Source organism: Anser anser, assembly GCF_964211835.1.
Source record: "Anser anser genome assembly, chromosome: 3".
NCBI classification, from domain to species: Eukaryota; Metazoa; Chordata; class Aves; order Anseriformes; family Anatidae; genus Anser; species Anser anser.
The window spans coordinates 25,641,162-25,665,773 of NC_139722.1; the positions used below are offsets into that span (position 1 = coordinate 25,641,162).

A 24,612-nucleotide genomic window follows, 5' to 3' on the forward strand; every position below is an offset into this window, starting at 1 on the left:
TCTACTTGTTGGTTTTGCTTTCTAAAGTCCAGAAAAAATAAAATATACTAAAGGAATATAAATACTGTCATGTTTTAACGACACTTTTCAGCTGAAAAAATGTTCTAGCTTGCACATCTTTATACATGTTTTCCAACCTTAGTTTTAGCTTGCAACCCATTTTGATAATGAGTTCCATGATGTGTTTAGGCCAAATACAATGAGGTTTTCTTCATGTATCCTTTATTTTTTCCACCAAAGCAATAACACTGGAACTGCAGGATGAGACATGGTATAGAATTAGGGTCTGGGAATTCTGGAAATGTGCTCACAATATATCGTCATTACTATGCAACGGTTGGGGTCTTTGTAACTTGGCTTTTTGTTCACATTTCCTCATTACAAATACAGAGATACAGTACTTGGAGTTTGTCAATGCTAACACGTTTGATTGCAATTTTCTATAGTTCTGTTTGTGTCGGGCTAGTTATTTGGACACTTTTTTTCTTTCTCTCTTCTTTTCTCTGTCATAAGGAATATTTTGTGCTGATAGGTATTACCCTCTGACACAGGAGTGCTCACAGATACAAAACAGTTGATGTCAAGTATCAAGTAAGAGCATGACAAGAAGACAAGGTAGAGAAGGGAAAATTTTGTAAAGATGGCTGAGGTAGAGTCATTAACTGCATTTCCTAACTAGAGATGGAAAATGAAAGCACAGCCACATAGCTGCAGGAAAGCAAAGGCCATCTCCAGCTAATTTCAGTGGAGATTTAGGTGCTGTGAAAGACCTTAATGGGTAGTGTCAGCTGTAGGGTAAACACTAATGCTAATATGATATGTGCTCCTGCCTGGGTACAGGCAAACCTGCCTCTTGAAAAGCACCTTTGGGTGGTTGGATGTGTCCCTTGGCTGCGCTGCAGGGACTGGCTTCTGCTACCTAATGAGTACGTGCTCAAATACTCGTATACTCTGTTGGTTTGTATTAGGAGTAAGGACAAGGCATTTAATGTGCCAGTTATTCCTATTTAAAAATTGTGCCGCTGGCTTATGAAGAGCAGTGATCAGGCTTGTATACTGTGGCTGCTGAGAGAAAGACAGAGCCATGTCATTTCTCTCTCATGTAAAATACGAGAGCTCCTGGTGTCATGGAGCGTTTAGCAGTCACTCTTCTGTTACTGATTCAGGCACGCCTGTGCTTGGCCACTTGGATGGAAAGGGGGAAGTGGAAGGGAGGAAAGCAGGAGATCACTCTGTCCCTGAGTCCTCGAAGCACACACCTCTAACTGGTGCAAATCTGCAATGTAGCATAACTTACTGGCATGAGTTTGTAAATACAAAACCCAATTTCAGAACTGACATGGCTGCCATTTACTCAGAGTTTTTCACTTTCAAGCATCAAAACATCTTATTCTTTCCAAATTAGAGGTGGACACATGGAAATTTGTTCTGGATATGGCTCAGAGAACTGGGTTCTCCTAAGTTGTAGATACAACAGCAAATGGTATAAATAACCTGCCTCTGTTTTGCACAAGTCCTCCAGGAGACAGCTGTCAGTGGAAGTAACTAATATTTCCTAATTTAATAAATAAATAAAAAAAAGAAAATGTGTCTATCATTTTTAATGTTCCAGCCATAAGGCTGAGTCATGTGAATGTATTCATAATTCCAGTGCATAATTGCATTTACTTATAGATGCAAATTGCCAAGAAGCATAATGAGAACCATAGCTCTCCAATTTGCTTCACTTTAAACAAACAAGCCAAAAAAAGTGTTAAAGCAATCGTCCTGTTTTTCTGTATGATTCATTATAGTTCAAGGCTCTGCATATTAGGGTTCCTTGAAAAAGCAATTAACTTCTATAGGCTTTGAACCAGAAGTTAAAACAAGACACACACACACGCACACACACACACACAAAGCTATAAATTCCAGTTGGTGTATGTGGTTAAATGGCCCAAAGAAAATGGGGTGAAATGCTTTCCTTGAAGCAGAATCCATCCCAGGTGTTACTCAGAATTGGCTGTATTTGTATATAGAAATGTAAACATGTTTTAGTTTCTTCTAGCAGAGCAAAGGTTTTTCTAATTTACTATAAATTATTAAGCAAATACTCTAGGAGTTATATGATGTCCAGATATGGTGTATAATTACTTTGTCATTCTACTAACGTGGAGTTAAACTAAGCAACCTTGAAATGAATTGAATGTTTTTCTGTTTTGGTATGGAAAGTGGAAAGAATAACGAATTATTGAACAATTCTTCTCATGTCTTCTGTGCTACATCACGAGTATAAATAGGATGTTGATGGGTATAATCAAAGCAGTATTTTTCTGTGAAAAAAGACCTTAAATGCATTGACTTGATATAAAACCTATTGACCAGTATAATTAATAATTGACTTGTAAGTTATATAGATGAAGTAGTTCATGTAATTGCTATATGTTATTTCAACTTAGACCAAAATAACCTGGACAAACTGACAAAAATGTTGAACTAATTATGTGTTTTGCAGGTCACTTCTCAAGAATCTGAAACCAAACCATTGACTTTCACATTTGTGCCATCCATTGGCCTACTTCCAACTCATTTTGAGGTTGTAGATGTCTCTAAGTTCCTTGTGACTATTCCAGAGGAGCCAAAAGATCTCAGCAATCAAGAAATTATAAATAAGGTAGAGCTTTTTTGTGTTTATTTTTTCTATTCTTTTAAAGAATATGGATTTTTTTTGTCCTGAGCAACCCTGAACTGAAGTTCTTTCCCTTGAAAGGTCTTGGCTTGTGTTTGGTTTTAGTTACCAAGTCTATCAGAGATGCAGAGTTATTGTGCAAGACATAATTGCTCAACAGCCTATATTGCTGTTAGCAGAACTTACTTTGGAAGAAAATCTTTTACCATTTTGATACTCTCCTCTGTCCATCATGCAAAATTGTATTCTTGGCAAAGGAGGGGGGATTCCTTCCAGATCTTCAGGAGAGCAAAGGCAGTGTGTGAGGAGTGTTATCACATGGAAATCCACCAAGAGGTGGTCACTAGATCCTGATTTTAGCAAATGCCAGTGCTGCAGCTTCCAGTTAAGGTAGGTGCCAATCCCCTTCATAGCTATGTAGTAATGCATCAGCCAAAGAGAAAACTTGCTTTCTTTGTTTTTAAAGCTTGTCCTCATGATTTTGTGACAGTGAAACCAACAGCACAACATTTCTGGTTCTCCTGCCGCAGTGTTTTTTATTCCTTTACTGTTTCACAACACTTGCAGCCTCTTATTTTATTCCATGCTGTTTGAGAGGAGAGTGGAATCCTCAAGTTAATTTTAATGCTTTGTGGTGCTTTTGCTCTTGTGTAACAGCTCCTTCCCTGGGACATCAGTGGAGCTGCAGTTCTTGGTGCTTTTCCACATAGCAAACTTTTCACAGGGTTCACCATCCTCTGACCTGACCATGTGCCAGCACTTTCAGAAGCCTCTGTGACTGAAAAAGGGTCAGGTCGGGGCAGAGAATAGGTGTGTTTGAAGACACATGCACTGAAATATTGTCCTCAGGATGTTTAACTCATTAGATATATTTCCAACCATTCAGTATTGGTTTTGTTATAAGTAGTGCCCTGGGAAATGCAGAATTGAGTACTGCTGACATCTGTCACCCTGTATTTTAACACTCTGTTAGGCAGAGAAAACTTTCCTGACAAGTGATGCAGTACTCAGACCTTCATAGCATTGGCTACTCTCTTTTCTAAAACATCTAGAACCTGGACAATGTTTGAAAAAACACATAAAACCAACAACCAACCAACCAACCACAAAATCCCCAACAACAAACAAACAAAAAAACACTAAGGGCCTGAGTTTGAAGGTATCTCCCTGTATGTTCCATTGTATTTCTTTTTAAAGAACAGAGCTCCAGGGACTCCTGGATCTGTCAGTGGAAATTTGTTGTTACTACTTTCCTCAAGCAGGATGCAAATTTGAGCCCCATCTACAGGTTTTCTCTTGCAGTACACAATATTTCTTTTTCACTTGATTCCTTCTTCAAGACAAACATATTTTGCCATGGCGATTTTAATACTGATTTGGTAATTTGCACGTCATATGCCCAGGTTGCACTACTACTCCTACTCTTATTCAGTGCGTACTTGAGAAGTCTCATTCTGGAAGTGGAACTATGAACAACAATTGTAGTCTGTGCTGAGATGCTTAAACACACAGTAAAGCTCTCTGACCTCAGATTCTCTGTCTACCCTTTTGAGAGAATGCCTTGGATTGAAGGCCTTTGTTCCTTCATTAACATGTATAGGTTTTGTCCCAGATTCGTCTGCCAGACCCCTCTGAGGAACATTGTCTGCTCCTGTGGATCCTGCAGTCAGGATGCCTTCCCATTGTGTCTGGCGCAGTCAGCTCTGACAGCTCATTCGGCTTGATTGCACCCTCCTTTCAGTTCCCAACCCAGCCGTAGCACCAGGCTCAGGCTGCCATTATACTGCAAGTCCCCTGTTGCTCCCTGAGTTGCAAAGAGACATCTCCCACAGCATCGGGAGCTGGCTGGGTGTTGGGAAAGCTGGAAGCTCCCTAGGGAGCGGCGTGGTAGCCTGTTTCCGCTTGGATCAAGTCCAAATTCTTCATTCTTTTGCATTCTTTGCAATTTTGGTAGCACAGTGTCAGCCATCATGGCAAGCCAAAATTCCTTCTCATTTTGGGGGACACAATTAAATTGCGTCTAACTGGGATCTTTCCCCTTGTATCTCTTGCAGTCTAACGTAGTCTCTGATGAGCAGTCCTTAAAGAGCAGTGTCAGGCAAGACCGTGTGCCTGCCATCCATCCAGACAGCACCCAAACGGTTCTCCAGTCCCTGGGGTGTAACCCAAGCAAAGGAAAAATGCAGGAGAATGACCTTTTTAAGGCTGAGTTTATCCTGATTACGGACTCCGGTGATGAAGATGAAGCAGCCGCTGCCTCGATCAACATCCAACGGCCTTCCAATGGCTACGGTCCCATCAGCGCCCAGCTGCTGGCTACATCCCACATTTCCCCTGGCACTGAGACAAGGAAGCCTGGTGATGGGCATCTTCCAGGTGCTGGGCTTTCCCACAGCACTGCTGATCAGCAAAAACAGCAGGTAACCTATTTCTTTTTTTTTTAAGTTCTTGAGATAACTGTGGCTTCTAAATCTTTCAGGACATGGACATTGATTCTTTTTGTAAAGAAGCTTGGCCAATTTATTCTTTAATTTGAAGTTTTTTTAGCCATTTCTGTAATGTTTGTATTCTATGGAGTCATTCCTACCCTTCTGACTTAGTGCCTCTCCCTGTGGCACTGGTGCTTAAACAGAGCAGGTAATGCAGATCTATTATTTTTTCCTTTCTTTCCTTTAAGAGCAGCTCATCATGACAGCAGGTTAATCAGATGGTGTTAGATTCCTAGCTAGACTAAATTGGCTAAGGTCAATGAAATCAGTGGAGCTTGTAGATCATTTGAATTATTAGCACCTGACTTCCTGGGCCTAATTTTTCCCGGCACCTGCTGCAGCCCTTTATGCTAGAGAAATAGGCTATAAAAGTCCTATTATTCTGATTGTTAGTTAGCACTGATTCTGCACAGGTGTAAAGAACTAATGAAGATGAAAGGTCTGTTTTACATTGATCTTCACAGAGACACGTATATTGATTTATTGAAACTTCAAATCCTCAATGGGAAAGGAAAAAAAAAAGAGTCTGAAATATTTCACTTTTAAAATGCATGAATCTGATTTACTGCATGAAAAGTTAATGTATCTCATCTAGAAAAGAGCACTAATAATTTTAAAGGTGTATACACAATGGAAAAACTTACCTTTTAGCAAAATAGCAACACCCTTCTCTTGTGGAATAAATTCAGATATTTCCTTTGACCTCAGCTGGGTTTCCAACAGTTGAAAGTGCAATTCTTTATCAATATGTTAAAGAGAAAGTACTGGATACTCCGAAAATGAGTTTTTTCTTTTTTTTCTTCTTTCTTTTTTTTCTTTTTTTTTTTTCTTTTTTTTTTTAATCCATCAAATTCAGTGTTGATTTTTGATGGAGAAAATTGTGAAAAAGAAATCCGTTCTGGCTTGAGCTTCACAGCATTATGAAACATTCATTTTTTCCTGGAAACTCTCAGTGAATAAGTAAGAATTTTACCTGAGGAAGACGTAGAGGCATAGGCAAATCTGTGTAGGGGAAGCAGCTTGTAAAAGAATAATGGTCCTAGGGAAATACAAACTTACTTCAGCAACTTTAAGTATGCAAATTCTGCCAGACATAGCTGGCTGGTTTCTTTAAAAGCTACTATAAAAATTGCATGGATTTTTTGTAAGATTGCAGAAAAAAATGATAGGCTGTTTTCTTCTTCAATTTTTGGTGACTTGATGCGTAAACAGGGATCTGCTTGGTAAAGAAACTGAAAATACAGGTTGCATAGAACAAGGAATTAAAGCCTAACGTTAGTAACTGTTCACCCAAATGTGACTAGACATAGTGTGTTACCCATAATATGGATAACACATATTTCATCATTATTCTTAAGTTACAAATCTTCAAGACTTAGTACTTCCTTGGTCTTAATTTTCTAAATATTAGCTGTCTCTCTCTCTTCACAGGAAGAGGATGTTTTCACTAAGCTGATTTTACTGATGTTCTGATTCTTCAGCGTTTTCTTAGGCACCACTCTTTCTGGTTTGCTATCTAATAACACACTATCAGTTCAAATATGAAGGAAAATCACCAAAAGATTATATAGCTGAATTATTTATCTGAGTAGTCCAAAGGACTCTAAACAGAGGCTACCTTGTCAGTTCCATGACTATAAAGCCAGTATCATGTCCCATTTAAGAGTTATTACATATAACATTATGTTCATTTAGAATCATAATTAGGTTTAATAAACAATTTCCTGTTGGAAATGAGAAAAGCAAGGATCAGCACTGAAGACCATTGTGTTGTACAGGGAATCAGTCTGAACCAGAAGGCTCTTACAGCTCCATGCATTTCTGACTTCATTTAGAAGAAAGAAAAAAATAAAAATCATTAAAAATATTGAAGCTTCTGTTGTTCTTTGAGATGGGAGACTTTTTCTTCATAGTTTACTGTTTAAATATACATACATAACATATATATATACATAATATATATATGCATAAATAATATATATATTGGTTAAAGAGAGTCTAGCCACGTGACAGAGAGGCAGACTGGCTCTTGTCCTTGGGAATGCACCCTTTGGGGTAAGGGGGATGTGGCTGCTCCCCTGAGTGCCTGGGGACATTAGCTCAGCTTGGGGAAACTTCTCAACTCCCTGTGGGGAATCAATAACCAAAAGGGTTTTTTAGGTTGTCAAAGTCACTTGACATTCCTTTGTCTGGTGCATGTCATCTGGTTTGGCTTCTCCAGACAAATCAGTCAAGAGCCCTCTAAACCCCTGCCATAGCCAAGAAGAATGCATCTTCCTTGTTGGGAGAAACCAGACAGTTCTGAATGGCATCTGTGTTAATCAGGTCTCAGATCACAATTTGATTTACTATGCTGTCTCCAGATATTATGTCAAGTTTTTTACAGTCTCCGGTGCTTCCTTCTCTCTTTCTGGTTCTCAGGTCACAGGCTGAGGTAGGGAAATGACTTTAGTTTTTCCTATCTCCAGTAAAATTCTAGCAAGATCAAAGCTTGGTTAACTGGTCCCAGAAGCAGGTCTCCATTAAGCCATGTTCTCTATCAGACATGTTTGTCACACTGTTTCCCTTTTCCTGTTTCACCAACACATCTCTCAAGGCCTTGCTGGTGTCAGTAATGGCATTTTTTGTGCCCTTCCAAAATGATGTGATCTCATCAGAAAGACCTGTTACCTTACACCTAGCTCTGGTCTGCGATTTCAAATATGCTGAAGGTCTCCTCAGCAAGGCTCTATACTAAGATTAAGACCTATCTGATATTTCTGGGATCATCATCGATGCAACATGAAAATCTTTTTCAAGTTCCTTGATCCCTTCACGCCAAGGTAACCTTGCCACTTATTTAAACTTTTTTCTTTTTTTTTTTTTTTAATACAGTTTCAGAAGTATATATCTGAAGTTCTGATGAACAGAGAAAAAAAACTTACAATTGAATCACAGACCAAATGAACACAAATCCTCTTTTATCATTCACTTCTTCCGCACTAGTACAGTAGTTAAAGCACAAAAGCGTTTTAAAGTAGGAGAGAAACCGAATGGAGAAAACCAAACCAAACTAAAACAAATCCCTTGATTGAGGGAAGTTATATCTCACCTACTGGCGCTGGTGAGGCTGCACCAGTAAACTGTGCCCAGTTTAGCAGTTCCCCACAACCTAACTTGAAAGCGATGTGGAGAAGGGATTGGAGGCCCTGCATGAAGCTGCTGAGGCAGCAGGGATACAATGAGAGCTGAGGATGAAGGAGCTGGCTTTGTTTACTCCAGCAAAAAGGCAGCCAAGGAGGCATCAGGGAGCAGCCCACAACTACTCAAAGGACAGGTACAAAGATGACAGAGCCAAACTGTTCTGCAGTGGCAGGTGAGACAGCAATGGCCACAAATTCAAGCGTGGGAGGTCCCAGTGGGACATCAGGAGAAGCTTCCTCAGGGGGAGGTGGTGCTGCACTGACACAGGCTGCCCGGGGGGATGCTGGAGCAGCCCTGGTCAGGGGCTTCAGAGACCTGGCAGAACTGCTACAGCTAATGTGAGGGGCTGGTGGTGGTCAGAGCCCTGCTCTGAGCAGGAGGCTGGACTGATGATCTCAGGATATCACTTCTAACCAACTTTGATGTGATTCTCTGACCCTGAAATAAGAGTGTGATCATCTATAAATGTAGATAACACTGTAATATAATAGCAAAACCTTTTCAGAAGGCTTGAATGATGGTTTAATTAGCTCAGCACATAAATGTTCAGTGGTGTTCAAACTGGACGAAGACTACAGCAAAATGTCTTTATCACACTTTTAGGAGCATATTTATCATCTGCTATCAAGAACATTTTCCTACCTGCTTATAAATCTTTCTTATTAAGCTTTATCTAATTAGAAGTCATTGCACATCCTGGTCTTTCATTATGGAGTTTCATATTAGTTCCTCATTTTCTTTTAATCCATTGTCTTTGTAAGGGAAATTTATCTATTCCATTTTCAAACATAGGGATTTCATTCTCCAACTTTGTTTTGACAGTTGATTAGCTTCCAGAACTGATTATTAAATTCAGCAGGCTGCTCAAAATTGTCAGATGTATTACCACACTGCTTTTAAAGTTGTTAAATAATTTTTTGTTTCATGACATATTTACTATTAATTTTTCATAGTGTTTACATATTGGTAAATTATTTTACAAAATGTTCAGTATTTTTTCTTATTTTTGTTAGCAGCTTTTTCAACAATAGTCATGATTTCCGAATCCAGAAGAATATATAGTAGAATATTGTCACAGACATTTTTTTGTATACCCTAATATTTGCACTGCATAACATAGGCTTTCCACTTTGAAACGGGACACCTTAATACATGTATAAGGGAAGCAGAAGTTAGTGTCGTTGCAAAGGCATTCTGATGTTTGGCTTTTATTACTATAAATGAAGGCATTTCTGAAGAAATCTTATATAGCAAATATTTTCAGCTCTAAGGCTTGTTATTTGCATGCTGTCATTTAGCTGGAAGAGCTCACAGATTTTAAGTTATAAGAGTTAACAGGGTTCTGCTGTGTGTAGTTATTCCATACTTATTTCACATACAGTTTAACCCTTAAAAGTCCATATGTGTTGCTCTCCTGTCACGTGTTCTCACTTGAAAATTGTTCCGTACATATTCTTGTTTTGTGATGTATCAGTACTATATGACATCAAGCTATAATAATTCCTGTCTCTTAAGGGGAAGGCATTTCTATTAAAAATTAGAATTCAAAAGCTGAGCCAAAGCCACATGGAATTCATGTATGTAGAACCTAGTATAAGTTTGTTTTACAGAATTGCATAATCTTTTCAGGTTATCAAATAAATATATATATAGTTGTTGCTATGTTTAGATGAAATTTGTGGGGATTAGAGTCAATTTCCCTCCTTTCAAACTGCTCAGTCAAAAGTTAGGTGATAATTTGTAGCCTTTTGGTTTCACGGTTGACAGCTCAGTATTTTACACTCATGTTTTATTAAAATAGCATATTCCCCAGTTTTTAACTTCGATATTATAACAGCTTGGAAGATTTTGAGGGAATTTCTTTCTTTAAAAGCATAGAACTGTATAAAAGGTTGATAATATACTCGTGTGCTCTAATTAGTTTTGACAAATCCTAATTAGAATAGACCAAAGAAAAAAGGAGCTCATGAAAGAGCTCATTACTGTTTTATTAGTATATTGTAAGACTGTGGAAAAGGGGATAAGGACTCTTATATGCCTGTAAACTGTCAAGCATTGCTCTATTAAAGGCAAGAAGAGAGAAACAAACTGAATGCTCTGATTTGAGTTCTTCTGAGCAAATTTCTTGTTCTGATATCACAATGTTGCAGAAGGTGCTGTTTATTGAATGTGAAAATGAGTACTTGAGTTGAATCTCATTTACAGAAAAGCTACTTTACACTGAACTGGGAGAGTGAGATGAGGCTATACTACAATTTTCTCACTTTCAGTTGTGTTTCCACAAGAGAATACCATCATGTGGTTCTAGATATTGCTGGTACAACTGCCTTGGGTTTTACTTAAAACAAAATATCGGTAGACTTGAACCTTGTCTATGTCAGCAAAACTGAGGTCTCATAAAAGTAAAGTAACACATAACTTGTCTGTACTCCATCACTTCCCTGAGGGCCTTATCCATTAGGTTGTAAACCCAAGTTTAAGACAGCCCTGTTTTTTTTAACCCACAGAGCAGTACTAATGGAAACAGTATATGCACGACCACATGACTGAAATGTGGGATGCTTAACAGTTCCACAGGTTCCACCTATATTAACATTTCTGTTTTTCTTTTTTCTCCAGTTAATTTCTACTCTTTCCACCTCTGATCATCTTTCCTCTAAACCACCTGCTGTCCACTTAATTTCTCCAACTAATCTGAAAGTAGCGTGCGGTGCCGTGGTTAACCAGAATCAAGCCTCTTCGCTGGAAGACTCCCATAACAACTGGCAGTCAGCAATCAGGTCTTCTAAGCAAGATTCATCTCTCTACTTTCAGTCTGCTTCCCATAGTTCAGCCCCCTCCATGTCTAAAATATCCTCCTGTGCATCAAACATTTGTTACTCCAGCCCTCAACTATACGATAACCTGCAAACACCAAGTCTCCATAGCCCTGTCTGTGTTTGCAAAATGGGAGACTTCACCACATCTTCCATTCCAGCAAAGAGTCCAAGTCTTTTCCCCAAACCTTCACATTCAGCTGAAATTCAAGGATCATCATCCCAGCCTTTATCCCCCAGTTCTTCCAAAAGATTGAAAGCTTTATCTCCCCTCCCTGTATGTATAACTACACATTCATTATCTCCTAGCCCTAAACCTTTGTCTCCACCCTCTCTTTATGGCTCCTCTTCAACCGTATGTAGTGTAAATGAGCCTTGCACACAAATGTCATCTAGAGGATATTTAGTAAAGTCGGGAGTTAGATCACCTCTGCCAACCAGACTAACTCTCTTAACTGCTATTTTGAGATCAGGCTCTTCTCAGCGGAGACCTCTTTCCCCTGCTTCTTGCCCCACGTTTTCTCCTAGCTCCCTTTGTTCCTCAACACTTGCAATAGATCAAAAGTGTAAAATGACTCCCCCAACCCGCAGAAAATCTATTTCAAGCCCCCCTGTTAGGCCTGATTCTCCCAGCAGAGAGGAACATTGGCCTTCAGGATGGGCTCAGCATGTGCCTTTACACTCCAAGCCTCATCCTGCCCCTCGGGCAAGGTCCCTTTCTCCTAGAAAGCACCTTCCAGTCCGAACACCCTCTCCAGACTCCCGAAGTCCACAGTCACCCCCCATCTCCTCCCATAGAAAATCAACTGCCTCTCCAGGTTGGCAGTCTACGCTGCCTGCTCTGGCGGTACCTCCTAGTGCCCCAGCACATTATTCCCTTGCACACCCAACCTCTCCTCCTCCTGAAGGCCTGCGTTATCCTGCCTCCAGGTCCCAGGGACCTCAGAGGTGTCAGAGAGTGCACACTTACTCACCCATCTTTACCTGCCAGTCATATCCTTTGCTTTCTCCCACCAGACTTAGTGGCACATTTTCCCCCACCCGAGAAAAGCTGTTATCTCCCTCCCCAAGTCTTTCAACTTCAACTTCTAGATCTAAGTCAGATTCATCTCAAAAGTCTGCTCAGGAGCTGAGTACCCCCTCTCCTACGTCTTCAGGTGTCTCAAAGCAGTGGTCTCTCTCACGTCCTGATTCTACTTCACCGGTTCCCCAAACTTGCAATATTAATTCCCACCCACTGCAGCTTCATTCTTCATTGATGCACAGAAGCTATAGGTCTAATTCCCAGTCTCCAAGACCTGAGCAATCTGCCACCTCACCAGTATTAAAGTGCAGATCTCCTGTCTCAGACAAGTCACCATGCACACTGCCATCAAGACCCAGAGAGCTGACTTCACCTCAATCTTTTTCCCTGCCTTCTGACCATGAAAACATCAAACCCAAGGTACTCTTGGTGCATGCTTATTTTCTAATAGTTCTTTGTCCCTGCAGGAAAAAAACACATCTATGTTGCACAATGCTAGTAAAATGAATGAGCTGGGGAAGATGAAGGAATGGTTATTGTGTTGATAGTGAAGATAATGACAACTAAATCCTACCATTTCAAATTGCTAGCAACATGTTTTGTATTATGGAGAGGGTGCTGTAAGAATCCTTTAGCATACAAATTAAATATTTTATTGATGGACGGGAGGAGATTTGGACAAACTGGATTTGTTAGTGTCCAGTGGCTCTGATCTGCTAAGTTCAACTGAGCAGAGACCTGAGCCAAGAGCCAGAGAGGGAAGACAAGGACAGTTCCCTGTTTCTTCCCTTTCTTTCCCTCTGGTACTTCTAATTTTATTATGCTAGATAGAGGGCAAAAAAAAGAAAAAAAAAAAAGCTTCCTACAATATGTACTACTGCAAATATGAAAGTCTTGCACTTGACAGATCAGTTGTACTCCTGCTGTTTGTCATTCACCCAGAGGCGGGAGAGTCCCAGCAGAGTGAGAATAAGCAACGATGGCAATTGCTGCAGGAGGTCTTGGGAACCAGTCTCCCTTTAAACCTAAAGATAAATCTCAAGAATGGGAAGGGGAAGGAAAGGAAAGCAGATCAAAAGATATGCAGCAGATAGGTGCCTGGGAAAAGAAAAGCAACTGCCTTGCACAAGGGGAGAGCTGGTGGCAGAAGACATCAGAGCTGCAGAAGAGGCATCAGAGGCTTTCCAGCCTCTTTTATTTTATCTTTTCACTCCGTGCTTCCTTTGCTGATGTCTAGGCTCTCCTCCGGCAGCTGAAGTTTGCTGCCCATCGCAGAAAGGCCATCACAGTTTATTGATTTATTTGTTCGCAGCACAAAATTACAGCCTGGTCTGCCAGATCAAGTTGTGTCAGATGTGTTCCTAACAGCTTGGCCATGGCAGGGGTGACCTGAACTACATGGAAAATGTTAATTGAAAATGAGAGGTTTAAATCAGCACAGAGTAACAATTGTCATGAATGGTTCCTTTAAAAACCAAACAACCCCAAAGGAACTATTGTTTCAAGCACAGCTGTACAGTGTCACTACGCCCTGTCAGGACCAATTAATGAAATAAAAAGAGAAATAAAATTGTAGAAATTTCAAGATAAAAGACCCTCGAGAAAAATCTGGAAGGCACGACTGAGCCTGCAGATTGCAAAGCATTTGTGGTGTCTGCTACTGTTGGTGCAATCTCTGGTGGTAAGGAAATTCTCTGCTTGTGACACATAACTATTGTCTGTGTTATATTTACAGAGGCTATTTCATCCTTTCAGTCGTTCCAACTGTCCCTTTTCCTGCTAATTTTGCTGTTGTGATGCAATAGAACTTCTGAAACTGTCCAACCACCCTATGGAGCATCGGAGAGTGTCCACTATAACAGGCTTGGGCGGTTAGACTGGTGCAATTTTTAATCATGCAGACAAAGGTGGCTCCACCAGGATGTGAACAGTCTGAAATCTCTAAATCAAATGCAGCTAGAAGTTCAGGACAGGAAAGTCATCTTCTGGCTTTAAAATATGAGGCTGAATCTTCATTTACAGCTAACAATAGTATGCATTCAATGCCATCCCTTCCTCCTGCTCTCACCTATCTCCATACTTAGTTTTTGAAATAGCTCAACAGACTTCTGCTTTGCTCATCTGTGAATGGTACCAGACCCACTCCAGCCTCAAATCTCAGTATATTTCCAGGGGAAAAAAAGGAAAAGATTGAGGAGAGAGAACACCACCATTTTAAGCAGCATATAGGTCTCTTTAGTACCAATCAGTTCAACTCGAGGACTGGACAAAGAACTCCGTATGATGCACGACATATGACTGTTGGTGCACAACAAAATTTTTGCATGTGTGAATTTTCTAAGTGAGAATCAAGGGAGAACTGCAGAGCTGCTTGACTTTGGCATGTGTAATTTTGCAACCTTAATATTGCTTCAATAGTTATTAAACCAGCACATTTTAAAATAGAACTTTGACATCAGATGTACTTTTCATCATGCACATTAAACTGTTTCATTAACATGATATCAAAGCACTTATGCAAAAAGGATTCTTTCATGGAGAGCTTTTATCTGTCTATGTCTACTCATGTACCAATTAATGGAAGTCAAAGAATAGCCTATGAACTTGTTTAAGTATTTGCATTTTTATATATAAATGCATATGCTTTCCCATGCTTTATATATTTATGTTTATGTTTGCCAATGTTTTCAAAATATGACTGTTCAGAAAAGTGAATATGAACATAATCAAATTCACAGAACAGTGTGAAGTGTTGAACAGTGGGTGACCACTTGAAATAAAAATCCTCTCCCTGGACTGTGGAGACATTTTAATAGTATCCTGGTGGCATTATAGCAAAATGAACAGTAGGATGGATTGGAGACAGATAAAATTGCTGATTCTGCAAGAAGAGATTAGCATAAAAACTGCTGGCTGTTGTTTGAAAACTCTTTGCAGTGATTTAATGGTGTGTCATTCCTACATATTCTTTGATTTTTTCCTGTTTGAATATAGCACAGGAATGCATGTAGATCTACCCAAAACAGCTGGGGATCAAACTAACTCTAGCAACACGGAGCTCAGCACAGCTGCAAAACCTACCACAAAGCAGGAAAGATTACTCATGAGGAGCTCCACACTACCATGGTTAGTTTCTGATTCTAAGCCTTTATAGGTACATGTCTAGCACACTTTGCAATGCCCTGTGTGTGCCCTAGATGATTGTTTGAGCAAGGCAAGCAGATTTTCTGAAAAACTCCCCAGGCTGATACTCACCCGAGTGGTGATAATGGAGTCGGTTTTCTTTTGACCGGACCATGGTGCAGGCCAGCAGACATGAGTGTCTATGGCTGTTCAAAAATACTAATATATTCCTAAGAACCAGATTACTAAATTTATTTAGACATTGAACAATAATTTTAAGTAATGCAAACTAGTGTGTCAAGAAACATGTTCCTAAGAGAAGAAATGGAATTAAAGATTTCCCATTCATTTAAACAACACGATTTTGACAATTTCACATTGCTCACATGTTCTACAGTACCTGGCAGAGGTAAAGCACATTAAAGTAGAATTGATTATATAAGAAACCCTTATATTTTAACAGTCTGATATGTTTTTGTTTAGTTTATACAGAAGTATGACTAACCTCAAAGTAGTTATAGTATACTCACCAGATATGTAAAAATACTTGGGCTTGGGAAATTGCAATTCATTTACATGTTCAATTAAATCATTTCATTGATTGAATATCAATTACAAGTAAACAAGGATACAATTTGTGGTTAAGCCAACGTTAATATTTGGAATATTGACCTTCCATCTTACTTCAGTGTATAGTATCTTATGTTGAAAATCTTATCTTTATATAGACAGATGTTGTATATACATAAATATTTATATATATATAAGTATCTATAATAATTTATAGCAGAGTGTTTCTATCTAAACATTCAAAGGGCAGTATTTAACTCGCATGACTTTTGATATTTGAAAGCTAGATATCCAAACAAAACTTAAGCAATTCTATTATAGTCAATGGAGAGAAGATGCTGTACCTACAGGATGATTTTACTTTAACTTTGTAGGTACTTATTTGAGGATGCGATGAATTATCCTGTAGAAATGTCCATGACTACAAGTGGGTTTAGTTCTGACTGAAGCACCTAAATGGCAGACATCCAAGTTAGAATGGCTAAATCTCATATAAATTAAAAAATAAAAAAGGTGAAAAAGCATTTCTGGCACTGCATTGATCTGCTTTGACAGCATATTCACTCAGTATATGTGATTATTGACTTCTTCAATGCCTGGCAGTCTCCGTGTTCTGACTAGAAATAAATATGAGTAAATCTGAAGAAAAAATAACATTATGTATGAAAAGAATTAAAAGGTGATGTCCTAAAATGTTTAAAGGGAGGTTCAAGTGTGATATAAGTTTCTCTTATCTGAATTAAATTTCTGGCCCCTCTGTAATTGTTGAGGGTTTTATTAGAGATAAAAACAGGAAAAAAAATGACAAACGTATAACCCAAAATACAGGATGTTTTCCAGACCATTTTTTCATAAGGACTAGCGTCCAGTGCTCAGGCAACAGTACATTAAAAAAACTTAGCTGATGAACAGTTAACTTTGTGTCTGGTTAAATATCACAAAAATATTCAACTAATAACTTAAAAATCTATTATTGTCTGAATTTGTGAATGTTTCTTTAAATTAGTATGATGTTGAAAAGGAAAAATGTTGTGAATCCCTTTTTAATTGTTTACTCCCCCCAAAAATATTCCAGCAGCCATGTGATTAAGAGTCCTAGCTCTTGAACTTATGTAAGTATAGAAGAATCTCATTGTTCATTTAAAAATAACTGAATTTAGTCTCCATAACTACCAAGAAAATATAGAAAGTATGGTTTCTAAAGGGTTAAAACATTTTGGCAAGCTAATATAGTCTAAAATATAAATTATTAAAAATAATAATTTTTAAGCTTGATCTTAGGATTTTTTTGTACCCCATGTCATGTACTTTTTATGCTGTAGATCGTCAGTTCCATATACCTGGTTAGAGTGCAAAAGTTCCTCTACTTGTTTTGAAATGTGTGGGTGTTAAAGTTACTCGTAAAGGAGGTGAAAAGTAGTGTCATCTGACTTAAGTGATCTACCCACTTTCACAAGTAATTCAGCATTTAAGGATCTTATTCAGTCTCATCAAAGCCAATCACAGAAATCCCTGTGACTTAGTGGTCCAGGATCACACAACACAGCAGCAGTTCTTAAGGTGCATGTTATGGCAGAAATAGCTTTGCATTATCATTTCAAATCACAAACTAACTTGGAATAAACTCACAGCCTCTTCTGATATCAATTTAAGGATAGTAGTAAGTAGAAAGTGGCCAAAATCACTTTAGAATTTATAAGCTGCAGGTATAGAATGTTCATGTATTTCTATCTCATTCTTAAATGCAAAAGATGTATGTCCTTTAAAATCTAAGCAGAACCACTAGATTTTCTTTAAGAATTAGCTTTCATAAGTACTATGTAAGCCTTGTATTGTTGTAACATGTCTGTGAGACAATTAAAATCATCTTTCATTGTCGTACCTTTCTCCTTTCTTGTCTCTTTGTCCCTCTCTCCCTTTTACCCTTCTTTACGTCTCTTCCTGCTTTCTGGTTTGCCCTTTTAGCAGTACAAGATCAAGACAAGCTACAAGGCATTTGCAGCAATACCTACAAACACATTACTTATGGAACAGAAGGTTAGTGTTTGATCAAAGATGTGGGAATTGCATTTGAGAGTGTTCAACTTTATGTACATATTCTGACATTTCCGTTGGTGATATTACAGCACATAAACTCTGTGAACTAGCTGCTCAGGATTATAATTCCAGCAGTTTTTCAGGGTCAGCTACACTGTACTGAGGATCAAAGGCTTCATTAACCTGAATTTCTGTTAAAAAAAATACTGTAAAAAAACATGTCCTAAAGGAATCATGATTTATGACAATGTCTCAAAGTCTGTTTTGCTGTTTGACAGTCTCTGGAGCTCTGCTATTTTAGGACCTACCCATCAGTAGGTCTTGGCCAGTTAAAGATTCTTCAATGGCTATGCTTACACTAGTAAATTCAACAACACCAGGAAATGTCCTCAATTACAGTCCAACCATCAACCTGAGCTACAGAGTCCCTTCACTAAACGATGTCCCTTAGTAACACAAAACATGCCACAAATATATTTAAAGACATGCTTAATAACTCTGACATCACAAATATAACTGTATCTGAAAAAACTATCTGTGGACATAATTCAGGAACTTACCTTCTAACGAATTTCTGTAAGATTAAGCTTTCCTATGTACACACCTACATATGCATTTACATGCAAAGCTCAGCTGATTTCCCTAGGATTTTACAGAGTTTAAAGACATTGGAGAGTGTGAATTTAGCTCTGCATAAAAGATTTTGAAGATGAAAGGAAATCTGCCTGGTGGAAATGGACTTGGGGATATTGGTTGATACCCAGCTGAACATGAGCCAGCAGCATGCTCAGGTGGCCAAGAAGGTCAACAGCATCCTGGCTTGTATCAGAAATAGTAGGGCCAGCAGGACCAGGGAAGTGATTGTCCCCTTGTACTTGGCTCTGGTGAGGCCGCACCTCGAGTACTGTGTTCAGTTTTGGGCCCCTCACTACAAGAAGGACATGGAGGTGCTCGAGCGTGTCCAGAGAAGGGCAACGAAGCTGGTGAAGTGTCTAGAGAACAAGTCTTATGAGGAATGGCTGAGGGAACTGTGGTTGTTTAGCCTGGAGAAAAGGAGTCTCAGTGACCTTATTGTGCTCTACAACTACCTCAAATGAGGTTGTACCAAGGTGGGGATCAGTCTCTTCTCTCAAGCAGCAAGTGATAAGACAAGTGGAAATGCCCTCAAGTTGCACCAGGGGAGGTTTATGTTGGATATTAGGAGAAATTTCCTCACTGAAAGGGTTGTGAGGTATTGGGACAGGCTGTCCAGGGAAGCAGTTGCGTTACCATCCCTGAAGGTCTTCAGAAAACATGTAGATGTGGTGCTTAGTTATATGGCTTAATGCTAGATATGGTAGTGCTAGATTAAAGGTTGGACTTGATGATCTTAGAGATCTTTACCAAACTAAATGATTTTATGATTTTATGATCATTTTGCCCCTGAAAAATAATAATAATAATAATAATAATAAAAAAAGATTGTGACCTACTGGTTATCACTTAAATAACTTAAACAAGTTCATTATTTTCAAAAATGTGAGATTCCTTTCTTTTACAGTTTTCTTTTAATCTTGGATGAATATTTTCATCATTTGCATCAAACATGAAGATTCTAAGTCTTGAACACACCAAGTAAGACTATGTCTGCCTTAACATGCAACAGAAACGGCTCAGTAGAAGAAAGTATCTTACATACCTACTGTATGCATTCTGGTAGTTTTTTTGTTTGTTTGTTTGTTTTTTGTCAGAGAGCCTGTTAGTGTCTGGAAGCATTAGGTGGACTCTTGAGGTGCCACTTCAGGGCTGACTTTGAAATGAATGCAGTTTGTGCACTAAGCTGTGCTGCTCTGCAGATGCAGAGGTCGGTAGGTGGTAGGTGACTTTGGGTGGGGGATTTACTTTGAGGGCACACTCCTGATCTGAACTAGTGGGTTAAGGACAGCCATGCGACTGCACCTTTTCAGAAGAAAGGCAATTCCTTCTGAGGGATCGTCTTGCTGACTGTCTCAGGCATTTACTCATGAGCTGTATGTTACATATCCACCAAACATAAAAATGACTTGTACAATCTTATGCCAGTATCTGTAGAAAAAAAAAAAAAAAGACTCCAAAGAAATCTATGTTTACACAGAGACTTTTTGTTATCTGCCAATTTACTGAAAATTCTAGCCTTAGCGTATCCTTCAGTAGCGACAGCACAGTCATGTAAAACTAATAAGATATCAGTTTTCTGCTACAGGACATTCAGGATGAATTTACTTTACATGTTTTAGCATTGCCTGACTACAGCTGATGTATCAGGTGCATTTCCCTGGGCATTCTGTCTAAGGCAGCTCTGGTGTACAACTCCTTCCCTGTTTTCCCTTGTTTTGGAGATTATGTATATTTATATCCTATTGATCCAGACCAGCAGCTATGTATAGTGCTCCTGAGATAGTCCTATTGTGTTAGCTGACATGCATTTATAGTATGTCTCTTAAAGGAAGCATAAAAGAGTCATATGGCACATACAGGTCCCCTTGTACCAAACCCTAATGTACAAGTATTATCCTCAGAGTAGCAGGGAGGGAGCTTGGAAGGAACTCATGCCGCTTTGTAGCCCAATGCCAGTAGTTATATTGCTCCCATTTTATGCAAACATCAGATTAAAAAGAGAGCAATTCAAGACAACAAGTTCTAACTGCATAAATAATGTTTTATTAACATTGAGATACAGATTATTTGGAGAAGATATTTTTCAGTGACATTTATTTTAGCAAGGAAGGAAGTTTTGCAAGACAGATATTACTGAACTGAATTAATGATTAGGAATACATCATCTTCCTAAATGCAGGGAAAGTATTTTGCTGTGTGATCAAACTGGAAATGAACATTCTCCAAAGTGAACCTTTTTGCGCTGTGTAAGTAATTATGTTACTTAATTTGAGTGGTCATGAGAAAATGGGTTCAATCAGATCTATGATGCAGGTGATCTAGTGACAATTTATATGCAGTAATAATTAGATCATATGAAAGAAAACTGTCAGTGATATGCTATATAAGGTAAAATGCTTTGCCCCTGAATTGTCTCCTTGTGCCTTTCTTTCTCAAGTAACTTTTTCTTTTATGTGTGTGTAAATGCTTTAATTTCAGCCAGCATTTTTTAACTTCTTATGAAACTGTTAGGCTATCATCATCTTAACAGCTTATCTAGGACACACTTTTATTCTTAAGTACTCTCAGTCAAAGAGAATTGTTCAAATTTATGCTCTTTAGCAGCAAAGAAGAAGCTCATTGACTACATATACATATAATTTGGCAAGCCCAGAAGTGGTTTAATATCATCAATATCACCCATAGCTGGTGTGCTTTCTAACTGTTTTAGCTTGTATGCACATGATATTCCTCTTATCACCCGTGGTCTGCTCAGGAAAATTCAAATTCAGGATATCTCTTGGAGGATACAGCTGTAAATTCCTTCACAGACAGAAGAGCAAAACCTTGTTTTTAAAGGACTTGTGCTCAGCATCACGGTCAGGTTCTGTCTGGGAGCAGCAACAGTGTGCTGCTCCTCACGAAAGATGAGCCAGAAGCTGGCATAACAGCAAGGCTAGTAGGACAGTGTCCTCACCAGCATGGGCACTGTCCCACGGTGCTTGATCAGGGACAGCAGAGATAGTAATAACAAAGTGGTGGTGTCCATGGTCAGCCAACAGTGCCATGATCACCACACAGATTTAAACTGATGCAGCAGGTCCTCAGACAGTGACAATGAACTCTTCTGCAGAAGAGTTAACAGATAACAGCATCCACTGGCTAGAAGAGGAAGCAGAACATGCTTAATGTAGGCTTAAGGCAAAAGTTTAACAGCAATAATTAATTAACCATGAGAAAAAAATTCCAGAGACTGAAATGGGTGCTTTATCATAGAAATTAAACAATCACGACAGGACAGTTTTCTGGCACTTCATACAGTAATTCCAGGCAGTTCTGTGGTTTAAAGAAAAGTTCAGACTCGGTGATCGCTGTGGTTCCTTCTGGTGTTTTTGTTATTGAGTCAGTGAGTCACCCCTCCACTGACATTCACTCTTGAATAGCCTCTACAGTTATAGAGATGAGATCACAATCCAGTTCAAAATTCCAGTCCTAATCAGGTAGTATATACCTATTATTTAGATATTTTATTTATCAAATACCTATAAAAATATCTTCCACTCAAAATAGTTTGTCATGAAGAGTCTATTTTGGGGAGATGTGAATAAATTCCTAACTTTAAGTATACAGTCCCTTACTCCAGACCCTAGTTCATCTTCAGAACTATGTCAAATTTGGGATGTAACCCCAACACTCTATTGAACTTCTTGGAACTGCACAATAAAAAAAGTCTTCTCTCAACAATTCAGTGGTCTGTGGTCTACAGCAAAGTTTATGCAGGGGTATTTGGGATTGCTGTGTTTGTCCAGAAAAGGGAAGGTTTGTCCAGGGAAGAAAACCTGGTTATGAAGGCTTTGCGCTGGCTGCAAGTGTTCTGCTCAGACTTCACCCGTATCTGAATGAGGTGAAACAAGGATGATGGGTTTTGCCATTAAGTACACCTGTTTCACAACTGAGCACTTATTAAGTCTTCTGAAAAGCATTATATGTAACTGGATGTGGATGGAAGGAGTGCAAATGAAAGTACTGTTGGTTTATCTGTCTTGTATTTATCAACTAAGTACAAGTAGAGGACTACAATTTCTTAAATGAATGTAGAAAAAAAGATCTTAATAATAAACCTAACAGCTAGACAACTGGCTCTTTTTGAGTATGTGAGGATCACCCTGGATCCAAAAAGCATTTCTGACAACATTTTATTAAGAACATTTTGATATAAAAGATTGTATTTTTCATCAATTACTTCTGGTGTGCACTTACTAGGTGAATTTCTTGCTTCCAGATTATATGTTCATGTAAAAAGTCTTCTGAAGGCTAGAATTTAATACCTAATGGTAAGAAAGAGAAAATCATGTGTGCAGTTCTAGAGTGCTAAAAGACCTAGTTGGTCTTTAATAATAACCACACATGACAATAGAAGATCAGGCTATAAACTCCCTCTTTCTTTCTTTTAAATATTAATTTTAATTTTTTAATTTTTAAAAAATTAAAGCAGCTTTTAATATTAATTTTATAAGAGGAAGAGTAGCCAGGTCTTTACAATATCATTTCCCAGGATCTTTAAGGAATAAGTTGTAGGAACAGAGTGTACATGAAATTCCATTATACAGAATACATTTTTTTGCATGTACAGAGGGCTTCAAAAGCATATTAATAGGAAAAACATGCAAGAGAAATAAAAGAACAGGAAACTTCTTGGGTTTTGCTCAGCACAAGGTCTTCACAAGACAGTAAAGAGGCTATGTCACATTGAGGTTACAACATTGATGTTCATTAGTGAATGAAACAAATTTCTATATTTCCTGTATGTTGCCAAGAGCTTTAATTCTTCTAAAAAATACTGGAAACCCTAGTCAGATCATTTACTACTATCCTTTCTGCTCTGATACAGCTTCAGCAATCAAATAGCTTGGGGGAAAGAAGAGGGAGGGGTTATAGTAACCACTGACATCAATGAAGTGTATGCTTCACACCCTCTAAGTTGCCTTTTACAAGAATAGAATTGGCAGTTCAGCAACTGGCTATTTCATCCGCACATTTAAGTTCTGTCAAAAATAAATTTTCATTCTCTAAATTACACTCTTTTAAACTGTGGTCCCACTATTATTTTTCAGATAATCAAACAATTGGAATGTTCCACTTTTGGTATTGTTAGGCCACTGGCATAGAAAGCAAAGCCTGAATACTGTTGATAGAGCTAATCAACAGTACTGTTGCTAACACTAATGCTTTAAATTAATCATAATATTATTGCATGGTAACTCTAGTAATGAGTTCAGAAATGAAAGTAATACTTTTTAAATCATACATTTTTCTCTATGTGGTAATGCATAACAACAACAACCAAAAAATATTGCTAGAAAAACAAGTCGTGTTTTGAAAAGCTAACAATGGATTAAAGCGAATCTCCCTATATCTTTTTTTTTTTTTTAATTTTTATTTTTATCTTCCCCCTCTTTTATTTTCATTTTATTTTTTTACAGATGTTAGGGATGCTTAAAAATGAGTTATATTTGTTTCTTCTCTCTCTCTTTCTCTCTTTTTGGTGCTGCAACCACCTGAGTAAATGAAAGTTCCAAACTTCATAGATATTTGGGTTTCTAATTTCTACTGAAATTGATGGATGTTTGATACTTAAATTATCCAGAATCTTGGTTCTTGACATAGACTTGTGGATGTGTCTGTAGTTACTCTAGGAAGATCCATCAATAGCTTCTGGGTAGCTATGTCCTACCCTTAATTGTGTTCACCCTCTGCTACTGTCCTAGAGAAGTGAATTGGAAAGATTTTTATATATATATTTTAAACAATTACTTCATTATGTTCATCACCCTACTGATTTCTCAAGGGTTTTGAGAAACTTCTTAAATTCTCTATTCTGAACATGTGGCTGATGACAATTTCTTAATGGAACAGGTTGTTTTTCCTAATTCACATTCAGACTCATCTCTCTACAACAGGCTGCTTTGGCAGTCCTGCCCTTGATAGGTACTGGAAAGACTCTTCTTCTTCATTTTGCATTTTACCACTTCATTTCACATTTTACCACTTCATTTTACATTTAACAGGAGGATGTAATCTGACTGA

The 24,612-nt window shown here is 38.4% G+C and overlaps 1 protein-coding gene across 4 annotated transcripts in view; it reads left to right on the forward strand.

Moving 5' to 3' along the window:
* The window catches only part of MLIP (muscular LMNA interacting protein), a 113,877-nt gene that overhangs the window by 45,602 nt on the left and 43,663 nt on the right, over positions 1-24,612 (forward strand). For 2 of the 4 annotated variants that reach the window (XM_083829219.1, XM_083829220.1), the window contains 4 exons: positions 2,495-2,653; positions 4,723-5,088; positions 10,960-12,600; positions 17,839-17,910. In XM_083829219.1, coding sequence (XP_083685345.1) covers positions 2,495-2,653; positions 4,723-5,088; positions 10,960-12,600; positions 17,839-17,910 — 2,238 coding nt within the window. The remainder of the gene's footprint in view (positions 1-2,494; positions 2,654-4,722; positions 5,089-10,959; positions 12,601-17,838; positions 17,911-24,612) is intronic. The other 2 variants (XM_083829221.1, XM_083829222.1) reach the window with 2 other exon arrangements.